Source organism: Plectropomus leopardus, chromosome 18 (genome assembly GCF_026936395.1).
Source record: "Plectropomus leopardus strain MGB_pleo_1.0 chromosome 18, ASM2693639v1, whole genome shotgun sequence".
NCBI classification, from domain to species: Eukaryota; Metazoa; Chordata; class Actinopteri; order Perciformes; family Serranidae; genus Plectropomus; species Plectropomus leopardus.
The window spans coordinates 14,877,850-14,899,255 of NC_142193.1; the positions used below are offsets into that span (position 1 = coordinate 14,877,850).

Below are 21,406 nucleotides of genomic sequence, written 5' to 3' on the forward strand. Positions count from 1 at the left end.
TTGGCAACTGCTCAGAGCCAAGAAATAACACAATATAAAATGGTGGATTGTCATTTTTACATGTTTTTGAAGAGAATAAACAAACAGGATATAATGTATGATTAAGTGGGCTCTAGAGGGTTACAGTAAGAGGCATATTTTTGTCACATTTTGACTGAACCAGGCAGAGGTGTCACTTTATTTTGAAGAGTGCTGGGGACTGAGGGGCTCATATGCAAAAACAACTTATTTAAATGTTCTTCAGCGTATACAGTTTAAGGCATTGTAATGGGGGTATCGGTATGACGCTGGGGTAGATACTTACAGCGAGTCGAGAAAAAATAGCATCCTCCCCAAGGAAAGCATCAAGCTGCATTCAACTGATTTTTTTTAATGTTCTGGTAGAAATAAATTCAGGTGGCAGGTGACAACTCGAAATGTAAAATTATAACAGAATACAAAGGCTCTGCCTTTAGATATTTAGTCTCCTCTAGATCAACTTTTCTCATTTAATGTTATCCCTGCTGAGTCAAGACATATGTAAGCATGATCTCTTCAGTTTTCTTCTGTTGGAGGAAGTGACCTCTTTAAATATGCATGTGGTACACATTCACTACAATGACTATTCAACTACAATGATTCACTACATGAATTCATTTTAGTTATTTCTCTGGACTTTAATAGCTCGTATGTACTGTCATTTTCACAGAAAAATTGTCTTAAAACTGTCTCAAGAATTTGTTAAAGTTACTCAGAGATTGGTGCATGAAAGTTTTAGGGTAATTTTAGAATCAGTGGGCTGGGGGGATTTATTTTTTCTTTTCAGTTTACATTACTTCTTTCGGACATACACAGTTGTTTCTTTTTTTTCACAATGTATTGTCTGTTTCCTCAGATAAACCTTTCTCAAAGTGTTCTCATTTGTAAGCTAACTTCTTGGTGCTAGCTGCTTTTCAGAACATTTTTAACAAATGATGCTTTTAAAAAAGTTTAACAATCAGCCTTTTCAAAAAGTGGTGGGTATACATCTCTGTCATCATTAGTATAAATGACACCAATGAAATCAGACTACCTGCTTGTGCTAAGCAAATCTAACCAGATGCTGGCTGTTTCCTAGTAATTTAGAGACATATATACAATGGTGTTAATCTTCTCATCTTACTTTCCTCCAGAAAGCACAATTAGCCCACAAAAACTAACTATTCTTTAAAGGTCTAGTGCGTAGGATTTAGTGGCATCTTGCTGTTGCAGAACTTAAACTTCTCCCTTGTGCCAATTATGTAGGAGAGCTACGGTGGCCTACCCCAAAAAGAGAGTGGACTTAGTCTTAATGTTTGACTTGTCTGTTCTGTGCTGGGCTACATGGAGAAAGAGGACCCACTCCACATGTAGATATATTTGGCTCATTCTAAGTTTGAAAAAAAGAAAAAATAATCTTTTTTTTCAGGTGATTATTAATTAATGAAAAAAAAGGTATGATTATTAAATACAATTTCTGCCAAAACTCGCCCCAAAATCCGACACACTGGACATTAAGGGGACAAGATTCTTGATTAATTACAAAAACAACATGAACAAATTCGGTCTGAAAGAGTGTATTTCAGGGAGCAGCAAATATATTCAATGGGACCTCAACATTTTAGCAAGAGGAACCTCATTTTAAAGGTTACACCATCCACACCTCAATGAGTTTGCAAGAGCAGTACATTTACACTGAGTAGGAGGCGCCACTAATTCTGAACATATGTTTCTTCTGTATTCTAATCTGAGGCAGTTTGCACAGTCCCACCTTCTTTATCTATCATCTTGTCTCCATTATACCGGTGACTAACATTCTCAAGTATTCTGAGAAGCCTGCTCATTCCCACGCTACAAAAACTCACCACAAAGGAGATAAAAACGTATCTCAGTCTCGTTGACACTGTAACATTTCAAACACTCCTGATTGGATTCTGGAGTGGATGCTACTAATGGTCTGTAAGCAAGGAAGAGTATTATCCATGTGGAGATGAGGCAAAGATACAGGCCCATCCTCCACTCCACAACTCCCAGGGGTGGATATGTGATTGCCAGTAAACTGCTCTCACTCCCCACCTCTATGTTCATCATCTCTCACAGCTCCTGCCACAACGCCCCGAATCTTATCTGCGAGCCAGTGTGCCTGAGTGTGAGAAATGGGATCCATCAGCTAACTGCTCTGGGTGATCCACATTTCCCTAATCTGGACCATCCCGTCTTCTCATAAAATGGATTAAAGCTCACTTTTAGTGAAAGCAGGTCACAAGGAGGCGCCGCCATATTGGACACGGCTGTTAAATGAAACTGACTTATTTGAGGCTCACAGCAGAAGCACTCCGAGTGCAAATTCACATACTACTGAACTGCTCTACCTTCAGTGATTTTACATATCTTAGATTTACTGTATTTACTGTGACAATAAAAAAATATATATATATATATATATATATATATATATATATATCTCTCACATTAAAGTCAAACAGGATAATACACTAATAAATGGGACACTGAGGAGAGACACTCAGGAGAGAACTGATGTATGGTGTTGAAAGTAGTAATCATTTTGTTCCAAGAATCACAACACAGCTTTCACTTTCAAAGAGGAAGAGCTATATATAAAAGTGTAACAGTGCTTGTAAATTGGACGCGCACATTCTGATATAGCGTGATTGCCATGTTTTCTCATCCGTTATTTCCGGGCAGCGCTGATGAGCTCTTAATACTGCAACCTGAACACTGGAAATAAAGCTCTAATAAAAGGATGCCTGCGCAAAATCAAAAGCCTCCTTCAAAAGCAAGAGACAGAATGGTCCTCAAGATCAAATCTCTCCCTCAGTGACACATGATGAACTCTCGCAGTGATATGAGAGCGCATATTTTATGATGATCGGAACCTCAGTAGTGCCAAACTGCTCCTAGTATAAATCACTAACCTCAACAGGAGATTTTGTGGTAATGCGTTCTCTCGGACATATCTGAAATCAACCCAGTGTGTAAAATACAACAAAGGAAAATTTATTGGAAGCATCAAACTACTGAAGTGATTACTTGTGAACCAGCTTAATAGAGATACACATGAAAGGCCAAAGAAGGATTTCGTAAACCAATAAAGATCAGGGGAGAAATTACTCTCTCAATCACAAGACTAAAGCAGCTTTGGCTTTATGGGATGGACAGCCGGCCAGCTCATCAGCTCCGTAAGTGGAGTACATTACATCCAGCTATGATCTTGCAAGTGAGAAAGCCCTCATTTCCCAGGGGGAGCATATGTTCCTCATGCAGCCAGGGCATACATCATGCTACAGGATCAAATCAATACCACGATACAGCGGGGAAAGTCAGTGGCAAGGATGTGAATTCATCAAAGTTGGGTACTTCCTACAGCACAAAGAAAATGCTATACTGCAAAATACACCACTTTTCAAGGTTATTTGTTAGAACCAAAGCACAACTGACTGCTTTAGAGAGGTGTTGATTCAATTTAATGCTTATTTTGGAGGATGCGGCTGAATTATACTGAGAGATGTTTCTAATATTTTATCCACTGAATCACTGTGAACAAAGGGAGAGTAAACAGAGCTTCCAAAATGAGCATAAAGTTAATCAATACCTCATTAAAACAGTTTCAACAAAAAATGAACATCATAACCTTTATGACTGTATGTATGCAGGGCCGTAATCACCCATTAAACACTGTGGTGGTAGTGGGGGGGGGGTATTTAATTGGCACCTTCTGTGCCCCAACCCTCCAGGGGTACTAGGGGAAATTTCATAGAGGAGAAAGTTTTAGAAACTTAACAGCTACACTGTCCATTTAAGAGCATTTTGAAACAAAAATCCTAGATCACAGGGTTCTCAAAGCTCTCATTTTCAGTGCGATTTTGGGAGCAGCATATGATTAAGCCCTGCACAAAAGAAGTGCACACACTATGACTTTTTTATGACATACTATGACTTTTTAATGCCTTTTTTAGACATATTACAGTATGATTTTTGATGAGATGATGCTATGCCTTTTGATTACATTTTCATGAAATTCTATCAACAACGATAGTAATACAGCCTACCTAACGCTAACATTACATTTTATTTTTTCACTTTTATACATATGTGAAAGTAATGAAATAGAGGCAGTACAGTGTTTGAGATTGATTGTACCCACAGCAGTCGAGCTACATATTCTGCTGGGGTACAGCAGAAATTACATGCAGAGCACTTTAATATTAGAACTGGTTATAATAATAAATCAAGTTTATTCAGTAGGTGATTTCTTTATTTTAAGCAGGGGGCACTGGTTCATCGGATTCACTACCACCACACCAGTGGTTCATGAAGTTCTACAACACATTTGAGAATAAATATAGATTTAGGACAACAGTTTTTGGTCATTTGGTCTTTTGTAAGATTTTAAAGAAACAAAATATTGGCTTTCATATTATGAAATATCTTTAACATCACCATACTGGTAACTTTAAAAGCATTTTTCTGAAAATAATGTCTCTGTGACAGTCAATGATAACTTAACATGCTTTGCCTAATGTTTGGAGTAGAAAAAAACAATACTGATATCATTAGAAAAATAAGAACTCCCTCTGACTAAAAGTGTTTTTTTTATTTCTCAATATATTGAACATTTTGACCATATTTGGGATGTGTACCCCCCATTAGAATTATGGCCTTGATTTCAGGGTGATAAGAAACTGGCAACTAAGTGTACATTTCGTAAGCATCCCTTTATCCATCATGACCCAAACTGTCGTATCACACAAATAAATGCGTGCACTACAAATGGATTAAATCTAAATCTCAGCAACACCATGAGACACAAAGCTGTTTGTTGTCCATACATTAATACAATATGTGTGCACATGAGGCCTTTAAGACACTGACGCTGACCATGCACCATCCCCGCCCCCACCCCGCACACACACACACACACACACACACACACACACAGACACAGACACAGACTGAGATAGATAGAAAAAGGAGAGGCTTAACATCCATTAATGCACTGCAGATGGAGTTAATCCTCTTCTTCCTCATTGAGATTATTGCTTCTTTCAGGACCTTGTTCTGACTCCGTTGCTCTCCTTCTTCTTCCACTATCCCTCCTCCCTCTCTCCCCATAAGCCTCCCAAATAACTTCCCTGAATGCAGGTCAGGAGTTGTATAGAGAGAATCCCCATATACAAATCCTGAGGCGGCAGTCACCTCAATTCCTTCACTGCGACAAAAAGTGGATACAGACCCCCTGTGGCGAGGTGCTGGCTTTGACACAGATGCATATCCCATTAGTAAGGGAGGGGTCTGGTGTTTATCAGTAAATCACTGTTTTGAAGTCGAGTAAGCCATGAAAAGAAAGTAGTTTGTGCCATATGGGCTTCTCAGAGATGTTGGTAATTGAAAAAAAGCTATAATATATGCAGCATAGGAACAAGCACATATTCACAGCAAAATGAATGCCCATATTATTTACGACAAATCTCTTGTCAACTGGCAGTAATTCAACGAGAAAATGATTAACTTGTGAGTGATATGAATAAAAATCATTCCGGTGAGTACATGTAATATTTATGACGCTAATACGATTTCAGATTGAAGAAAGCTTGGCACACTTCTCTTACCAGATTGTTGATGCCACCCAGTGTGTGATTGGCATTGTACAGTGAGTAGGTCAGCTGGTACACCCCATCGTTGGTCTCACTGTTTCCATAGAAACCCACTCCTACAGCAGAACTGGAAATAAAAGGAGAGATTCAGATTTAATGAATAAATAGATACATTTAATTAATGCCTTCTTGTTTTACCAAGGTAGGCTACTTGTTGAAAATGTACTATACAAGGTTTTTAGAGGTCTAGTAAGACAAGAAATGTTATTCATAATTTGCCAAAGGCGAGGCATTGTGGCTTTAGGCGAAGTATGTATAGTAAAAGTGAAGGCTATGTATTGTTTGTATAATCTTGTTCTTCTTACTCTTTATTATTATACACTACACATACATACACTAAAAAAAAGCTTCTGGCAAGTGCAAAATATTCAACAAGTTCATGGCTAAATGAAGGCATCTGTGGTTAGACATACAATAAGTTGCGAAAAAAAAAATACTGAGTAATTCTTATCCTACTTTTGTATTTACCAGATGTCTGTGAAGGTTTAGTCACAATTCTGCAGCTGTAGAACATCTTTTCTCCTGTGCTACTTCCTCTACTCACCTCTTTCTCCTGGCTTCCAAATGCAAGCATCAACTCTAAGGCTGTAAAATGAAGCCTACATGGAAGTGATAAAAGCTGCAGTTCCTTGAACAACCACTTGAGGCTGGCTTCAAAAGCGAGTCAATCCCCATACGCCCCCATACAAAATTGCTCAACTTTACTGAAGAAATAAACATGTTTACGGCATGAACTGTATATAGAGATGGATGACATCTCAGCTCCCCAAAAGTGAAGCCCAAACGTCCCCCTCTGGTGACTGGCTGCAGATCAGGTCATACATTGCACCTCTTCCATGTTGGTGATTGGAACATGGACAAAACTAAACACTCAAAGTACATGCCAAATAAGGCTTGTACTTTAAAATGTCAAGTAAGTAAGTAAGTAGTTGTCATCACCCTGATGTTTGTTCAAGTGATCAGTTTTCTGATGAGTTTGGTTTTAATGAGTTCCTTATTCTACAAAAAATGGCTACTCGCAGTTGATTGGACAGGTATTTTGGCGGGGACTCCCCTACAGCAGAGATCGCTGCTGCACAGAATCTGGCTAGGAATGACATCACCAACGCAAGATGGCAGCAGCTGTATCGATATTTTGGCTTCACTTGAGCATAGTGGGGATACATGGGGATGTGTTGTCCATCAGTCTATGGTTTATAGTGAGGTACAAAAACCATTTTTGGTCCCTATAGCTAATTTTAACATTCATGACTACTATACAAGGATTAAGTTCCATACAAGATCCTCAACCATGTAAAACGTATTAAGCTTAAATTTATGTATAATTAAAGCTTGGCCACTTAAAGTGATAGGTTTGTTGACAAGTAACTACCATGGCGAAAAAGTTGGTTAGGTAACATAGGACATCGTGGGGTCAGTAGGGTTTTTTTTTCAGTTCATGAAGTTTATTGTAATGCTTTGGTCATCTAAAAAAGTCATGTTCAGGTTGTACTAAAAGGCCCTCTAAGGAGGTGGATATTCAGTTTTTCTGATCAGTACATTTTGTTTGAATGGTTTTTAGCTATTTTTCAATGATTCACTAATTAGCCTTAGCTGCTCCAAAAATCCAAGATGACGTCAGCCAAAATACCATACTCAGACTTTAAAAATCATAGTGTCCATTATTTTATACAGTCTATGACCATATAACCTGCATGTGCTGGAGCTGATATATGACAACATTTAAATTTTAAAAAAAATATTTCTTACTTTAAGATTCCCTCTACCCTTTATTACTTCCATCTGTTTTACCCCTTTTTCTCACACACTGAGTTAAACATATAAAAACTCTATTTTCAGCACTATCTTAGAATTTGTCATTACATTTATGACAAAAACCACATCAAAATTCTGCTTGACTGAAAATTTATCCAAGTGGAACACATGGGATCCCCACCTCCTGCAGCCAGACACTGCAGAGCCTCTGTAATCGAGAGGATTAGTGTCCTAACAGACAGAGCCAGTGCACCCCTACTGCCAGCGGTCTACAGTGACATGAGCAATGATACAATTCCATCATTTTTGATTGCAGTAAGGTCAGGCTCCCTGAAGGTCAGAGGTTATTGACACTTTCAACTCCCTTCTACAAAGCTGGAGGAGGGAGCCCATCAATCAAGCTTCAGATAGCAGGAGTCAAAGCGAGACTATGGATTCTGAGATATGACATACTCACACAAACGCAAGAAAGAAAAACTTAGTTTACTCTCACAGTGACTCATATGTTGAGGACTTTTAAACCATCTGTGCTATAAAACCTTAAAATATCATACACAACAGCCAGGTAGACACATAGCTGGGTAAACACCATCATCCTCCGCAGCGAGACAAAGCCAATGAAAGAAGTGCATATAGAGGATGTGGAGTTTTATTTTAGCACTCAATATATCCTGTCAGGGTGTGTGTGATATGTCAGCGTGACTGCTTATGTGCATAGGTGTGTGTATCTTTCTGTGTGCATTAGCATCCTGTCACTGTAACCTTGTAAGCATAATGAAAACCACTGCCTGCGTCTCGTCTATTAAAATAGTTTCCTCTGGTTATGATTAGGAGCACCGGGGGCATTCTCTGCACAATCAAGCCAGAGCAAAATAAAAAATAAAAAACAATAACAGAAATCCTTGAATTGGGTTTTAAAAATCCCTACATTCAGATGGTTAAAGAAAACTGAAAAATCTTGCTTTTCACTTATCAAGACGTTTTTGTTTCAGTTGATCTGCGGCAACCTGACAATGAGCTCTTCATTAACCCCCGTGGCCAACCGAGTGACATGTCAGTAATTAGAAAGACCTGCTAATGATTCAGTAATGAAACAGTGATGGCACAGGACATCACCAGTTTAGCCTCTAGGGAAGCATTAGTATTGCTGTGGCTTTAAAAAAGGCTGTCTGGTGTTAAAACAAAGAGACACAATGAACTATAGGACTAGAGCATATGTGCTCTCCAGGATGCTTGTGTCCTCAGAGGATGGATAACTTACAAAGAATGCAGGATGACTGGACAATCACATCTTAGTATTCAAAACATGTTGCGAGCAGAACAAATGGCCACACTGGATGAACAAGTATTAACAGATAAATGCTTTGATTCAGTGGAGACCAGTGTATTGCTGCTGTAATAAATCGTATCAGGGTTAACGGAAACCGACACAGGCAGGAAGGATTTTTGGAATATTAGATTTGTTTGCTGTCTTTAACCTTAATTTACCCCCATTCATTCTCCTGGGGTCAGAAATAATCATCCAGAGAAGTGCAGCGGCTCTTTTTTTCTGTTTGAGTGCGACTGAGATGTTATTCTTGTGGAGTATCCTGCTGAATTAAAAGCTGGAAAAAGTGAATGGGATGATCATGATAAATAATTCCATCTTTCTTAAATAACATAAAAGTATGCCTATAGTCATTTGAGAAGCTAATAGAAATCCCATGATCCAGCGTAATAAAAGAACAAAGATATGTTCAGTTGAATGCCATATTATAGAATTTTCTGTTTTATATGCATCTCTTTGTGTTTCTGCACAAGTCTTCTTTGTTCTAGCCTGGCAGAAAAAGCCATTAGAAATGAATAACCAGAACATTTTCAATTAAGCTGCTACAGCTCAAAATTTCCATCAATAGCAACGCTGTTAAATCAGGCATGGATTACTGACTGGGCCTACTAGGAACAGGCCCTGGGGCCCAAAGTGTCAGGGGGCTCCCTGGCTTTCGCTTGCTAAATGGCATTCAAATTAACAAGGACAAGGACCAACCAAGAAGGGACTCAAAATGATCGAAGACACACTAAAGAACAGGCTACAAAAGTAGTCAAAACAACCACAAATAGACAAAATGACTACAAAGAAAACAAAACAACCACACAGAGACACAGAACAACTACAAAGAGTTGCAAAGAGATACTAAATAAAAGAAAAACAAACAAGCAAAGCAACCAGATGGTGACACAAAAACACACAAAAAGATTCAAATAAACTGCAAAAAGGCACAAAAGAATGACAAAGAAACACCAAACAACCACAAGAGGACACAACATGACCAAAAGAACATAAAATTACCTCTAAGAGAGAAAACATTACCCCAATAAGACAATAAAAATACCCCAAAGGTACCCAAAGGACTATAAAACAACAAAAAACAACCACAAGGAGACAAAAAATGACTATTAAGAGACAAAAAACAACTAAAAAAGATGGACAATTAGCTCAAAAACACACAAAACAATCACAAGGAGACACAAAATGACCACAAAAAGACACAGAACCACAAAAAGAAGATGCATTAAGACTACAAAGAGATGCAAAATCACCACAGAGTCTGTGAATCTTGCTCCTATGTAGGAGATGTAGTGTGGCCCTTTACATATCTGCGCCAAAGGACCCATTGTATCAAATAGGTACCAAACATTGAAAACATGTTAAAAGGCACAACTTCACAATCTTAGGCCAAAGACCAAATGCTGTTATCAGCATGTAAACATATATGTATAGGGTTCAGGCAATACTAAAAAAACCTAACTTGTAATGTATTGTAAAGATTTTCTACTAATTCATTGTATGTCAAGATTATCTAATTGGATGCTGACAGAGATAGTCTCTTTTTGTAATTTGTTGAGCTGAATATGTTAATGTCCCTGAGAACAAGATTCCACAGAGAGAGATGAGAGCTCTGAGCAAAGACAAGACAACAGAGCTTCTTTGCTAAATAGCATCATGCCCAGTCACTTAACAACACAACAGGGCTTGTGTGCTGCAGCAGTGGCTTGGTATAAACACAGAAAGCAAACTAAGTTAAAACCCAAAACTGACATAAACGTCACAAGTTTGAGCGGATTTGTAAGCAAATTTAATTAAGCCATTTTGGAAACTAATTCGTTCTTGTTAATTTCTGCCAGGATCATTTTTTTTTGTCAAAGTATATTAAATCATAAACAAAGGTACAATTATGTTTGGCACTGGAAGTTTTTAAGCTTACTGCTTATTCATGCTTGCATAAGTTGGCAGCGCTACCGAGACACTTACAGAAAACATCCTGGGGCGATATGAGATTTTGGTACGTGAACTTAGTTGTTCACAATGAACATAAGATAGTATTTTGTAAAAGCATAATATTCAAGGGATAAATCTCTGAATCTAAGACTACAGCTGAACAGTTTGGTAGAGCAAATGGACAAGAGCAATTAAAGTTTTGGTGGGTGTGATCAGCTGATCAATCAGCTGAGGGATTAAGCAGTCAGATCACTTAGCAGTCAGCTGATCAGGGGCCCCTGCTGATGATGTGGCCTGTCAGAGTTACACCAGCTTAACTGGCCTCGTTTGTATTCAGTAGAAAGAAAAAGCTGAACCTTGGTTATAAGCAGGGAATGGAGTTGCATGTTAGTACTGTTTGTTATAGCCTTAAATACCTTGTATGGAAATAACAGCAGATAAAGCCGAGTCACTGGAGTTTTTTTTTTAATTTGTGCTTTATTTCCTTTGATAGTCCCATGCTCTGTTCAAGTGAGCTGAGAATGCCATTCCAGAGAAGAGTAAAACATAGCCTTTACTTCAATAAAGGTCCAGTTTGTAGAATTTAGAGGAAGCATTGTCAGAAATTATATATACTATTCATAACTATGTTTTTTGTAATCACCTGAAACTAAAAATTATTGTGTTTCTGTTTCCTTAGAATTAGCATATAATATATGCAGCTAAAATGTATTCAAGAAGTCCTTCATCCCAAATGCCATCAATATTCTTAACTCAACACAGTGACGGATGAGTTTTAAACCTCAGAGAGCCAATGATATGTACTGATTTAATGTGTGAGGTGTTTCTAATGACCTTGTCTATATGTTTGTAACTGCTTGTCTGCATTCAATTGTGTTGTCTTCTGTGTCTGATGGGCCAAAGACAAATTTCCACCCTGGTGGACAATTAAAATATATACTATTCTACATACAGATGGGGTCCTCTTGCAAGGAGTCCACCATGTTATTATACAGGAGCCCCGAACAGGCAAGCCAAACACAGGCTTCAGATTAGGACCATTCACTTTTTTGCATTGGGCATCATAGTTCTTTGATATGCTTGGCATGCAGAAAGTCTTATTTGTTTGCAATCTGCAACCTCACCACTAAATACCACAAAATCCTTCACAATCCACCTGAATTTTCATATGTTGGGCTACCATCATATTAGTTGGTTTCTTTTGGGTTTTTTTTTAGTTTAGTACCGCACAAAGGTTTTATTCAACCATTTAATCATTCAGACTTACCATATGAGCAGGCCTGTGATGACAGCAGACCAGGTGAGACAGCAGGTATCAGGTCTTTTGGTGTCTTCATCTATGTCCCTGCGGCAGCAGCACAGGCAGACCAGGCATACTGCCAAAACCAGCAGACTCAGACCCAGACCCACCGCACCAACACATGCTAGAAATATCAGAGACTGGGGCAGGAGAGAGAAAGACAAAAAATGTCATCAGTTAAAGTAAAGATGCCATGTAATTTCAGCTGATTATATCCACAAAAATCTTTAAAGAGGCAGACAGCTGTTATATGTGTGGTCTTGAAATATCAGGCCGGGTGACCCCAACACCCAAAAGGTCACCAGCCTGGGTGAAAACAACCTTCTAATATCAAACAACACTTATGCTTTAAGATATTTTTGAGGTTATCGACCTCATCCATTGATGAGCATCATCACTGACCGCTGCCTACAGCAAAGGGGGTAGACTAATAGAAGTTCGAGGTCTTTGGGGCAAGGATAGTCCAAAGAAAATGTTGATTTTTTTTGCAGCTGCACAACTTGGACTGTGGCTGAGCTGAGGGGAAAACAGAAATGATCCAAGGCTGTGGGAGGGGAGGATCATGTGACACAATGGCTTTCTTTCAGTCTTGTGATTTCTGAGTGTACCAAAATATTCAAAGCCTGAAGGACGGAGAGAAATACTGTAGAAGAAGCAGGACATACTATATTGAAACACTTGGACACTCTGCACAAAACAAACTTTTTCCTCAGACTATTTCATGATAAATCCCCATGGTCCTCTGATTTTTTATTCTCTGCAAAGCTGTTACTTTTATCACTAGATACAGTGAGTAAATATATACAGAATTGGCAGTATGCTCAGAGGCAGACAAAAATGGCATTGTGTATCTGCAGCAGATTATCCATGGGGGAATATTTCGTGCTTAACACCAGTTTATATTCCTGTTTGTTGTCATGTCATATGGCAATTTAGATATACTTTTCAGTGCCTTATTTCGCACTGCATTAAAGTCAGTACACACACTAATTGATATGTTTGTCTTTAAAGCAGCATTATAAAACAAATCCCCAACCATTTAAAAAGTGTTTACACTGCTGCACAAACATTAGTATTGGCTGATACTTTCTGCATAAAATCTGAGACCAAAAAATCCCATCTGGGGCCTCCCTTAGCATTGATCATCTTTATGAACATTAAATTTAGTGGGCTCAACCTCGAAACATTGAGCTCTTGGTTTGTTTAAAGACCTTGACCTTGATTTTACTTGCAAATAATTAGCGCTCAAGTTTTAGTGCCCATGAGTTCAGAAAGCCTGGGTCTGGCTGACTAAGCAGAGCTATTCCTTGACTACAATGTCTGTGACTAATTATTCCATTTGGATGACATTGACACTGTGACTGAATTTAAATGATATTCTTTTGCATATCCGTTGCATAGTCATTCATTGTTTAAACTCTGTTTCGAGTTATGCTGGCTGAGCTATGTTTTGCCTTTAGTGTCACTAAAATGAGGTGGGTTTGCCATTTTCCAATTAGACATGAGGTCATCAAAAATTCAACCTGAGGCAGACTGAAATAAAACAATGCTCAGGATAAATGAACAATAAACAGTATGTTGCTGGGATGTTGATGCATGCTACAAACCAAGGCCTCAGAAAAAAAAAGCCAATCATGCCTCATTGAAAAGTTCACAAAAAAAACAAATGTCTGTAAAATCAGTGATGCTTCACACACGTCTTCAACATGGTAGTACAGAAAATCTTTGTAATCAGCACAGTTTCAGGGTGAGCACCCCAAGCTGGTGTCACCGACTCAATGTCTGACTAAATGTCTTCCCTTCTGTTCCTGAGCTATGAAGATGAGTAACGGCCAGAGAGCTGTTTTTGCATAACATTGCAAGACTGCAAGTACATTTAGGTCACACAGTAAGGCTGACCGTTGACCTTTTGAATATAAATTTTCATAACTTCATCATTTTATTTACTAAACATTTGTGTGAAATGTTGTCAAAATTGATATATGAGCCTAAAACAAGGTTAGTGAGGTCACAGTGACCCTCACCTTTGACCCTTAACCACTGAATTGTAATTAGTTTAATCTTGTGGTCAGGAGGACGTTTGAGCAATATCTAAAGAAATTCCCTCAAAGTGTTTTTCAGAAACTGTGTTCAAGAGCATTAGACTAATGCAAGGTCACACTGACCATGACCTTTGATGACCAAAGTCTAATCAGTTCATCACTGAGTCTACGTGAACATTTGTGCCAAAAAAAAGAAAATCCCTAGAGGTGTTTTTAAGATATCCCATTCACAAAAATGAGAATGACAATGGCATGACATATGAATGAATTTTGTGTAAAAGTAATTGAGTTATAGCCAAAAAATATTGCATGAGGTCAAAGAGACCTTTACTTTTAAACACCAAAATTGTTATCAGCTCTTTCTGGAGTTCAGGAGGACGTTTGAGCCAAATTTGACGAAATTCCCTCAGTGTTCTTCAGACATTGTCTTAAAGAGAATAAGACTGATACAAGGTCACAGTAATCTTGACCTTTTGACCTATGACCACCTAAATCTAATCAGTTTATCTCTAAGTCCAAGTGGATGTTTGTGCCAAATTTAAAGAAATTCTCTCAAGGTGTTCATGAGAATGCAGCTAACAGATAAAGGGACAATCCAGAAAAAAATCAGACAGTTGATGTTATACCCATTGATAAAACATTAATCACCCCTTAGAATAAATAGGCTGATACAGAAACGGTGCCAGTCGAGATGCCCTGCCTTATCTGTCTGGCACTCAGGCCAAAACCCTAATCCAATGATTTGCTAATCATTGGATTCTGAGGACACCATTGATGAGCCAAGAATCACAGTGTGTCGCGTCTAAGGGTGGTTTCAACCCCTGTTAGATTTTCTGTCACTATAACTCAGTTCAAGCCCTTCATACACACAATACTGCTAGTTCCACTCTCTCCTCTAATTTTCCACTCCATTGTTTTGTAATTAGACATGCAGGCACTTCAATTTCCACCGGCTGCAATGCCATAACAAGGCAAAGGATGCATGCGAGGGAGGAAGAAAGAGAGACAGAAATCAGCTACAGTGTCTGCGGTCATTGACAGGAAGGTCATTGATCTTTTCCCAACAAAGGATGTTTGTATGAAGTAGGTTTATGTGCCTGTCGAATTTAATTCAACAGTAAACAACAAGCCTTAGGAAATGTGTCAGTGGCTGTTCTGCACTTTCCCCAAAAGACAACAGATGAGCATGTCAAATGAAGAACATGAGTTATTTTCAGGCTTCAGGGGCTGTGTGTGTGAGCTCTACAGAGTGTCAACAGCCTCAGTGACGCCGCCGTGGCACTCTTCACTCCTCACTGACTGGTGCTCAGCTGAGCCAGTGTGACACTGTTGGGATTTAATGACCCACATGGACCTTGATACATGAAGAGAGAGGTACAGTGAAGTACTGAAGCCAGAGCTGGGAGGTTCTGGGTAATGGCTTCTATATTTCTAAATGACCTGATGCAAAAAAGAGAATGCAAGTGCCACATGGATGAGCACTAAGTCCCAGAGACACACTTAGAAACTCATTCATGTGTCTTGGGATTACACAGGATCATATAACAGGTGTAATAAGTCTTTCCAAGCTGAAAATAAGATCAGTATGCAGTGTCATCCTCATAAAGTTAACCAACATGTCCACATTCTTTTAAAATTAGATCTGGAAACAGTATTATCTGTCATGTAACAAATTGACACAAAGCTTTTATTTTGTTGAGATTGATCAAATAAGGCAGTGTTGTTTGGCTCATATGAACTTCATTAGTGATTTTTAATTAAATTCATGCCTGTCAAACTACGCTTTTGAGATATCACATGAGTTATATGTACTGCAATACACTGTGTGAGAATAAATCTCATTGTGAAAGAGTCAGACAGACAGAAAGAGAAGAAATTGAAGTCCATAATATAACGGTAATAATGGAGGTGATTGACTGCAGATGGAAAACCATGGAAACAACTGAGCATGAGCATCCCATATTGTTTTTTTTTTTCTTTTCATCACATAGCCTATTTTGTCTATAATGATTCTGGACCTGCTGCCCACAGTCAGTCTCCATCACTAAACATGACAGTTTGGGACATTTGCATGGCCTCAAACAGCCATAAATATACTCTGGGGAAACTGTAATACTTATTTTGAGAAATAATCTTTTTACACTGGGAAAATGTGTTCCATGCAATCCAATTTCTCTTACAATAAAACCGGGATTTTGGGGAGAAAAGAGCAGAAAACGATCTCTTTCAGTGAGTTATAGTGTGAGAATGTGATTTTTTATATCATTTTGTTTTTAAATCATTCCACTTAGTTATAGAGGACTGCATGAAAATAAAGCTGGGGTAATATAAATGATGAAGCTGAGTATTAAAGAGTAACTAAAAGTAAGCTTGTTAAAAACAAAGGATTTGCTGTGTCTCTCTACGCAGTGTGTACAAACTTGCATGGATATACTTAAGCCAATAAGATACAGTACATGGTGTTTACTACCTGAAATAGTTCACAGCCCCAGTTAATGCAGGTCATGTGTCATCATGTGAACACTGCAGTACTGTACGAGTTCTTACTTCCTGACATTCGCAACAACACTTGCAGCATTTCAGGGATGCATCACAGACAGAAGTAAAAATAGCACTCATCACTCAACACAGCAGTTTGCCTTAAACTACTTTTTACTTTATTGTACATTAAAATATGTTGTTTACTCGTGTCCGTGCTCCACAACCGCCTTCTCTGATGAGATTCTTGTGAAACTACGTGCGCTTTTACGCGTGCGTACAGTTACCAACCTGCTGATAGCTCGCCTCCTCCGGTCTGAAAGTGTTGTCGACTGACTGGAAAAAGAAACTGAAGTGAGGGAAATTGTGCAGCCAGTATGTCCACCACGGAGCGACGTAATCAAGCCTTGCGGTGGCCATTCCTGCTTGAAAAGTCAATCCGTCGAACCGCGTGTCCTTATCAGACATTGAAATATGTCCAGGTTTTGTGAAAAGTTAAATAAATAAATAAGGCAATTACTTCAAAGTTCTTCTTTTCCCATTATTCATCCAGAACAGGGCATGGCGTCACCATTCCCCACTGCGGTTTCCATAGTTCTGCGTGAACTGTTTAGTTGCGCCACTACTAACATGCAGCTTCTGAGCGGGCCAAGCGTTTGTATCCGAGACACGGGATCGAGTGACGATATGAACCTGCCTCCTTCAACAAAGAAGGCGTGACAAACACTTCTCAGTTAAGTGTACCAGGCCACGCTTTACTATGAATCAAGTGAATAACAATAATATGCCTGCGCTGAAAACAGTGCACGAGGAAAATTTCTCAAATAAATTGCAAAGAGAAAAAAAAAAGATCAAACACCGAGGAGACTTGCTGACCACAGCTCCCTATAAATGCCACTGGCCTGTGCCAATTTCTCCACATTATGTCAGCTTTTAACGAGGAAGCTCAAAATGTTGATTACACAATAAAACTGAGTCATGTTAAAAAATGAAAAAAACCTCTGCACTCTGGCCTCGGCTTGCAGCTGCCGTTTGGCATAAAGAGGCAGGGGTATTTAGTGCACTATTTATGACTTCTGCTGTTAATGTCTGACCTCTTGTGGACAATGAGGCGCACTGAGGTGAACAGTAATGAGCATGGTAATGAGGTGCTGCAGCATGTGGTACAGTATATTGACTTTTGTACTTTTGTTTACAGTGTGATTTTTTGTTTTTTAAGAGAAAGTTTAATTCGCACCTGTTTCATCAAATTGATTTTAATAAATGCGCAGGAGTTTATTTTGATGTTTTTGTGCAGAAACACATACAACAAATAAAGGCACATGTGGCACTTGAATAAACACTTAATTTGGTGCAAAGGCGTGGTGAGTCACAGATTAAATTGGTAAACGACTGCAGCACATGAGTATATAATCATATCACTATGTGCATTCACAGAGCAACGCATACAGATGGTTAAAGCTGTAGAGATTCTAGCACTGCTGTGGAGCTGTACAGAATAAGAGAGTTGAGCTGGGTGTTGGGAAATGCACATGAATTTGGTCATAAGGAACTTAGCTGGTACTAGATATCAGTTTAGTATTATTGCTATTAGTATTAGTAGTAGTAGTAGTAGTAGTAGTAGTAGAAGTATTGGGAGTATTGGGAACATTTAATAACAAAAGAGGGTCCAATCAGCTTCGTCTTTGCTGAGCAGAGTGAGAAATGCCTGCTGAGAGGGAAAGTTGACACCTGTGCATATATGTTGGATTCATGTCTCTAAGCGATCTTAAACTGCGTGGGCCTAAATTAATCCTGTAAAACCTAGTTTCTACTTACTACTAAAACCTACCTTCCTTTTTCAGTGGTAAACTTTGTACTTTTTTTGATAATTGTTAGGGCATTTTTTATTAAGTTGCTCATTGACCTCCTCTCATGTTTTTAAAAAAAATCAAGCTGATTTTCAAAGGGTTAACCTTTCAGCAAGTCTAAACCTTGGCATGGGTGTAATTAGCAGAGGTGGCTCAAAGAATTATATTTACTGTCGTACTGTAATTGAGTTTTTTGTGTGTAATTGTACTTTTGGAGTGTTTTAAAGATAAATAACCTTACCTAAGTAGCGTACTTTTTATCTCTTTGCTACAAATCGCATCCATTACTTTGTAAAAAAAAAACAAAAACAAAAAAAGTCACATGATATTGAAATTAAATTGAATGTGGAAAAAAATATAAAATATAAACAATAGAGTTGCTGTGATAGAAAATATGTGCAGATTTTCACAGATGGCTCAAGGGATCCAGCCTCTGGGACAGCTGGGTTTTGCTTGTATGTGTCAAACCTTCAGATTCGACAAAGTGTCCGTATTTTCGATAATTTGTCTGTGTTCATGTCTGAACTTTTGGTAATTTTATAGGCTATATGGTGGGTTGGGGAGGTTAAACCCTCCAAGTGTATTATTTGTTCTGACTCTGCGGCTGCCTTGTTGACGTTAAAAGAGGCAAAAACTGCATCCCGTCCTGATTTGCTTCTGAAGATTATGTGTGGCCTGCTTCAGATTGGGAATTTGGGGTGTCATATTAGGTTTTTGTGGGTACCGGGGCATGTGGGTGTCATAGGGAATGAAATCTCTGATAAGTTGGCAAAAAAGTCACTCTTGTGACATCGTGTTGATTTGAATGCCCCTGTTGGGAAAGAAGAAATCTTCAGCCTCTGCAAAGAGAAGTTAGACCTTCAGTGGCAAAAGGAATGGGATGAAGAGCAAAGAGACAGGCATTATTTCTCCTTGCAGCGGTCAATCAAAAGGCAGAGGCTGCAGCTAAAATCTTGCAGGAAGGATGATTTAGTTTTAACTAGGCTGAGACAGGGTCATTGTGGCCTTGCCAGCTATTTGAAAGTCATTGGCAAATATCCTGATGGTCTGTGTGTGCGTGTGTCTGTGTGTGGACAAGAGGAAACGGTTCACCGTGTTGTTTTTTTATGTGAAAACTACAGGAGTGAAAGGCAACAGCTTTTCCGCGACCTATCAGACGTGGGACTCTCGGCTTTCTCCTATAAGTCGATGTTTTTCTCGGTGTCAAACCTTCAACCTGTTGCTGATGCACTTCTGAAATACCTACGCGCCATTAGATGTGAGTTCAGTACCTACTGGGGGGGAGGCAGCATTACACTTTACATGTACATCCTGCCAGAACGGCATTAGAAGAAGAAGAAGAAGTGGAAGAAGAAGAAGAAGAAGCAGCTGAAGCTCACCTGACGAGGGTCGGAGGAAACCATGAATCTGTCACGAGCGGGTAACTTTCGCCGGCGGAGCGACCGATTTACAGATTAGCGCCTTGCTAGCTTGAATAGCGGTCTAAAAAAATGTAATCTTGCGGCTCTTTTAGACTTTCCAAATGTTCTCGAACCAGGTGGTTTACATCTAGACAGGAACAGGCGACGTTTCGCGGGGGTTTTTGACGCTCACAAAAAATATTTACTGAGTTAAAGTCGTCTCTTTCCCGATGTGAGTCAATGGGGAAAAGTCTTCCTGGGCCAGAGTGCGTCACATGACCGACCCGAGCGGTGTAATTTCACTTTCGGCCACTATGTAAATTTTGCATCAAGGACTGACGTATTTGAATTAAACGCCTAATTTAATGCGTCACCCCATGAGCACGCTCGAGCCAAATCAAACACACCTGAAATGATGCTGCGTCAACAGGCTGACTCAAGCTAACATGTTCAAATGCTAACGGGATGTACCTGCGGGACTTCTGCTTTCACTAAGGAACTGTGAGGACTTTCTACTGTTTTTGACAATAATCTCTAATGCAGTCTGTAATGCTGCATTTAGTCTAACATGTTGGAGTGCTCAGAGACTGATTTGGCTACACTTTGAGAATGAAGAGCAAAGAAGTTGAACACAGCAGACTGAAGAGGACTCCATGTTGCTCTAGTCTCACACAGTGTTGTAGACAGGTGAGTACAACAAACTCTTTAACTCGTTCTCATTAGTGTTCGAACACAACATGGTGTATGAAAATTGTGCAGTCTTTTATTTGCTGTAATGTGTTTGTGGCTGTAGCCACTGTGTTAATAATGTTTTTTTTCCCCCTTTTGATTCTGTAAGAAGTGTCAGGTTTTTTTTTAATTGGTGTGACTTAATATTGCTTTTTATTCAGAAACTTTTAGTTATTCTTGGTCATTAATGTCTGAGTTTTGTGTCTTCCCTCGTTAATTGGGCTAGATGTGAGCACAGGCTGCAAAGTGCCATTTATAGATATTGAATTGACTGTTGGTTTGGACCTGTGATTTGGTGGTAGTTGATGAGGTTAGTGTAGTACTAGGTAGATGGGTATGTTATGTTTGATTGATAGGTGGATATTCTGTAAACAGCCAAAAAAGAGGTTGGTATACCATGTGTACATGGTCAGCTACATCACTGGTCTGGACATATGGTGTCATGTTGCTGATGTTGTTCCACTGGTGTGTTCATCTGCATTTATTATCATTTATTTTGTACCCTAAAAACATTTGACTTGCACAACAATGTACTCTGGTCAAATTAACCCCCAAAAGAGTTCACTAGCAAGGACCACATTACAACAATATGTCGTTCAAAGGTTTACAGTTTTCCGTGATTGCTAAGACCCGGTAAATGACAATGAAATCCATTTGATCCTCATACCCTCAGCACAGCATAAGTCCTCTCTTGCAATTGTGTTGACACTTTTTCATTGGTTTCACACATTTTTCACACCCTTTTTCAAAACATTTCATACCAATCTCATAGAAAGGCAAACTTTATTGGATTAACTGTGTTAAACAAAAGGAAAACATCCATTCACAGTTGATAGAAATTACTTGCATCGTTGTAAATCTCTAAAACACCTGTGTGAAACTCCTTCGCACTACTCTCAATCCATAATCAGTCCTTATCCA

General features: G+C 38.9%; 1 protein-coding gene across 3 annotated transcripts in view; it reads right to left on the reverse strand.

The window, feature by feature from the left end:
- Nucleotides 1-20,093, reverse strand: part of ttyh2l (tweety homolog 2, like) — a 40,515-nt gene extending 20,422 nt beyond the window's left edge. Inside the window, exons 1-3 of one of the 3 annotated variants that reach the window (XR_015774828.1) lie at nt 16,798-17,405; nt 11,954-12,126; nt 5,628-5,739 (exon numbers count right to left, since the gene is read on the reverse strand). Coding sequence is in view for 2 of the 3 variants with exons in the window: in XM_042505669.2 (XP_042361603.2) it covers nt 5,628-5,739; nt 11,954-12,126; nt 16,798-16,974 (462 nt within the window). In the remaining variant the exon portion in view is untranslated. Of the gene's footprint in view, nt 1-5,627; nt 5,740-11,953; nt 12,127-16,797; nt 17,406-19,735 lie in introns of those variants that run through there. The other 2 variants (XM_088069182.1, XM_042505669.2) reach the window with 2 other exon arrangements.
- Between the last annotated feature and the right edge of the window lie 1,313 nt (nt 20,094-21,406).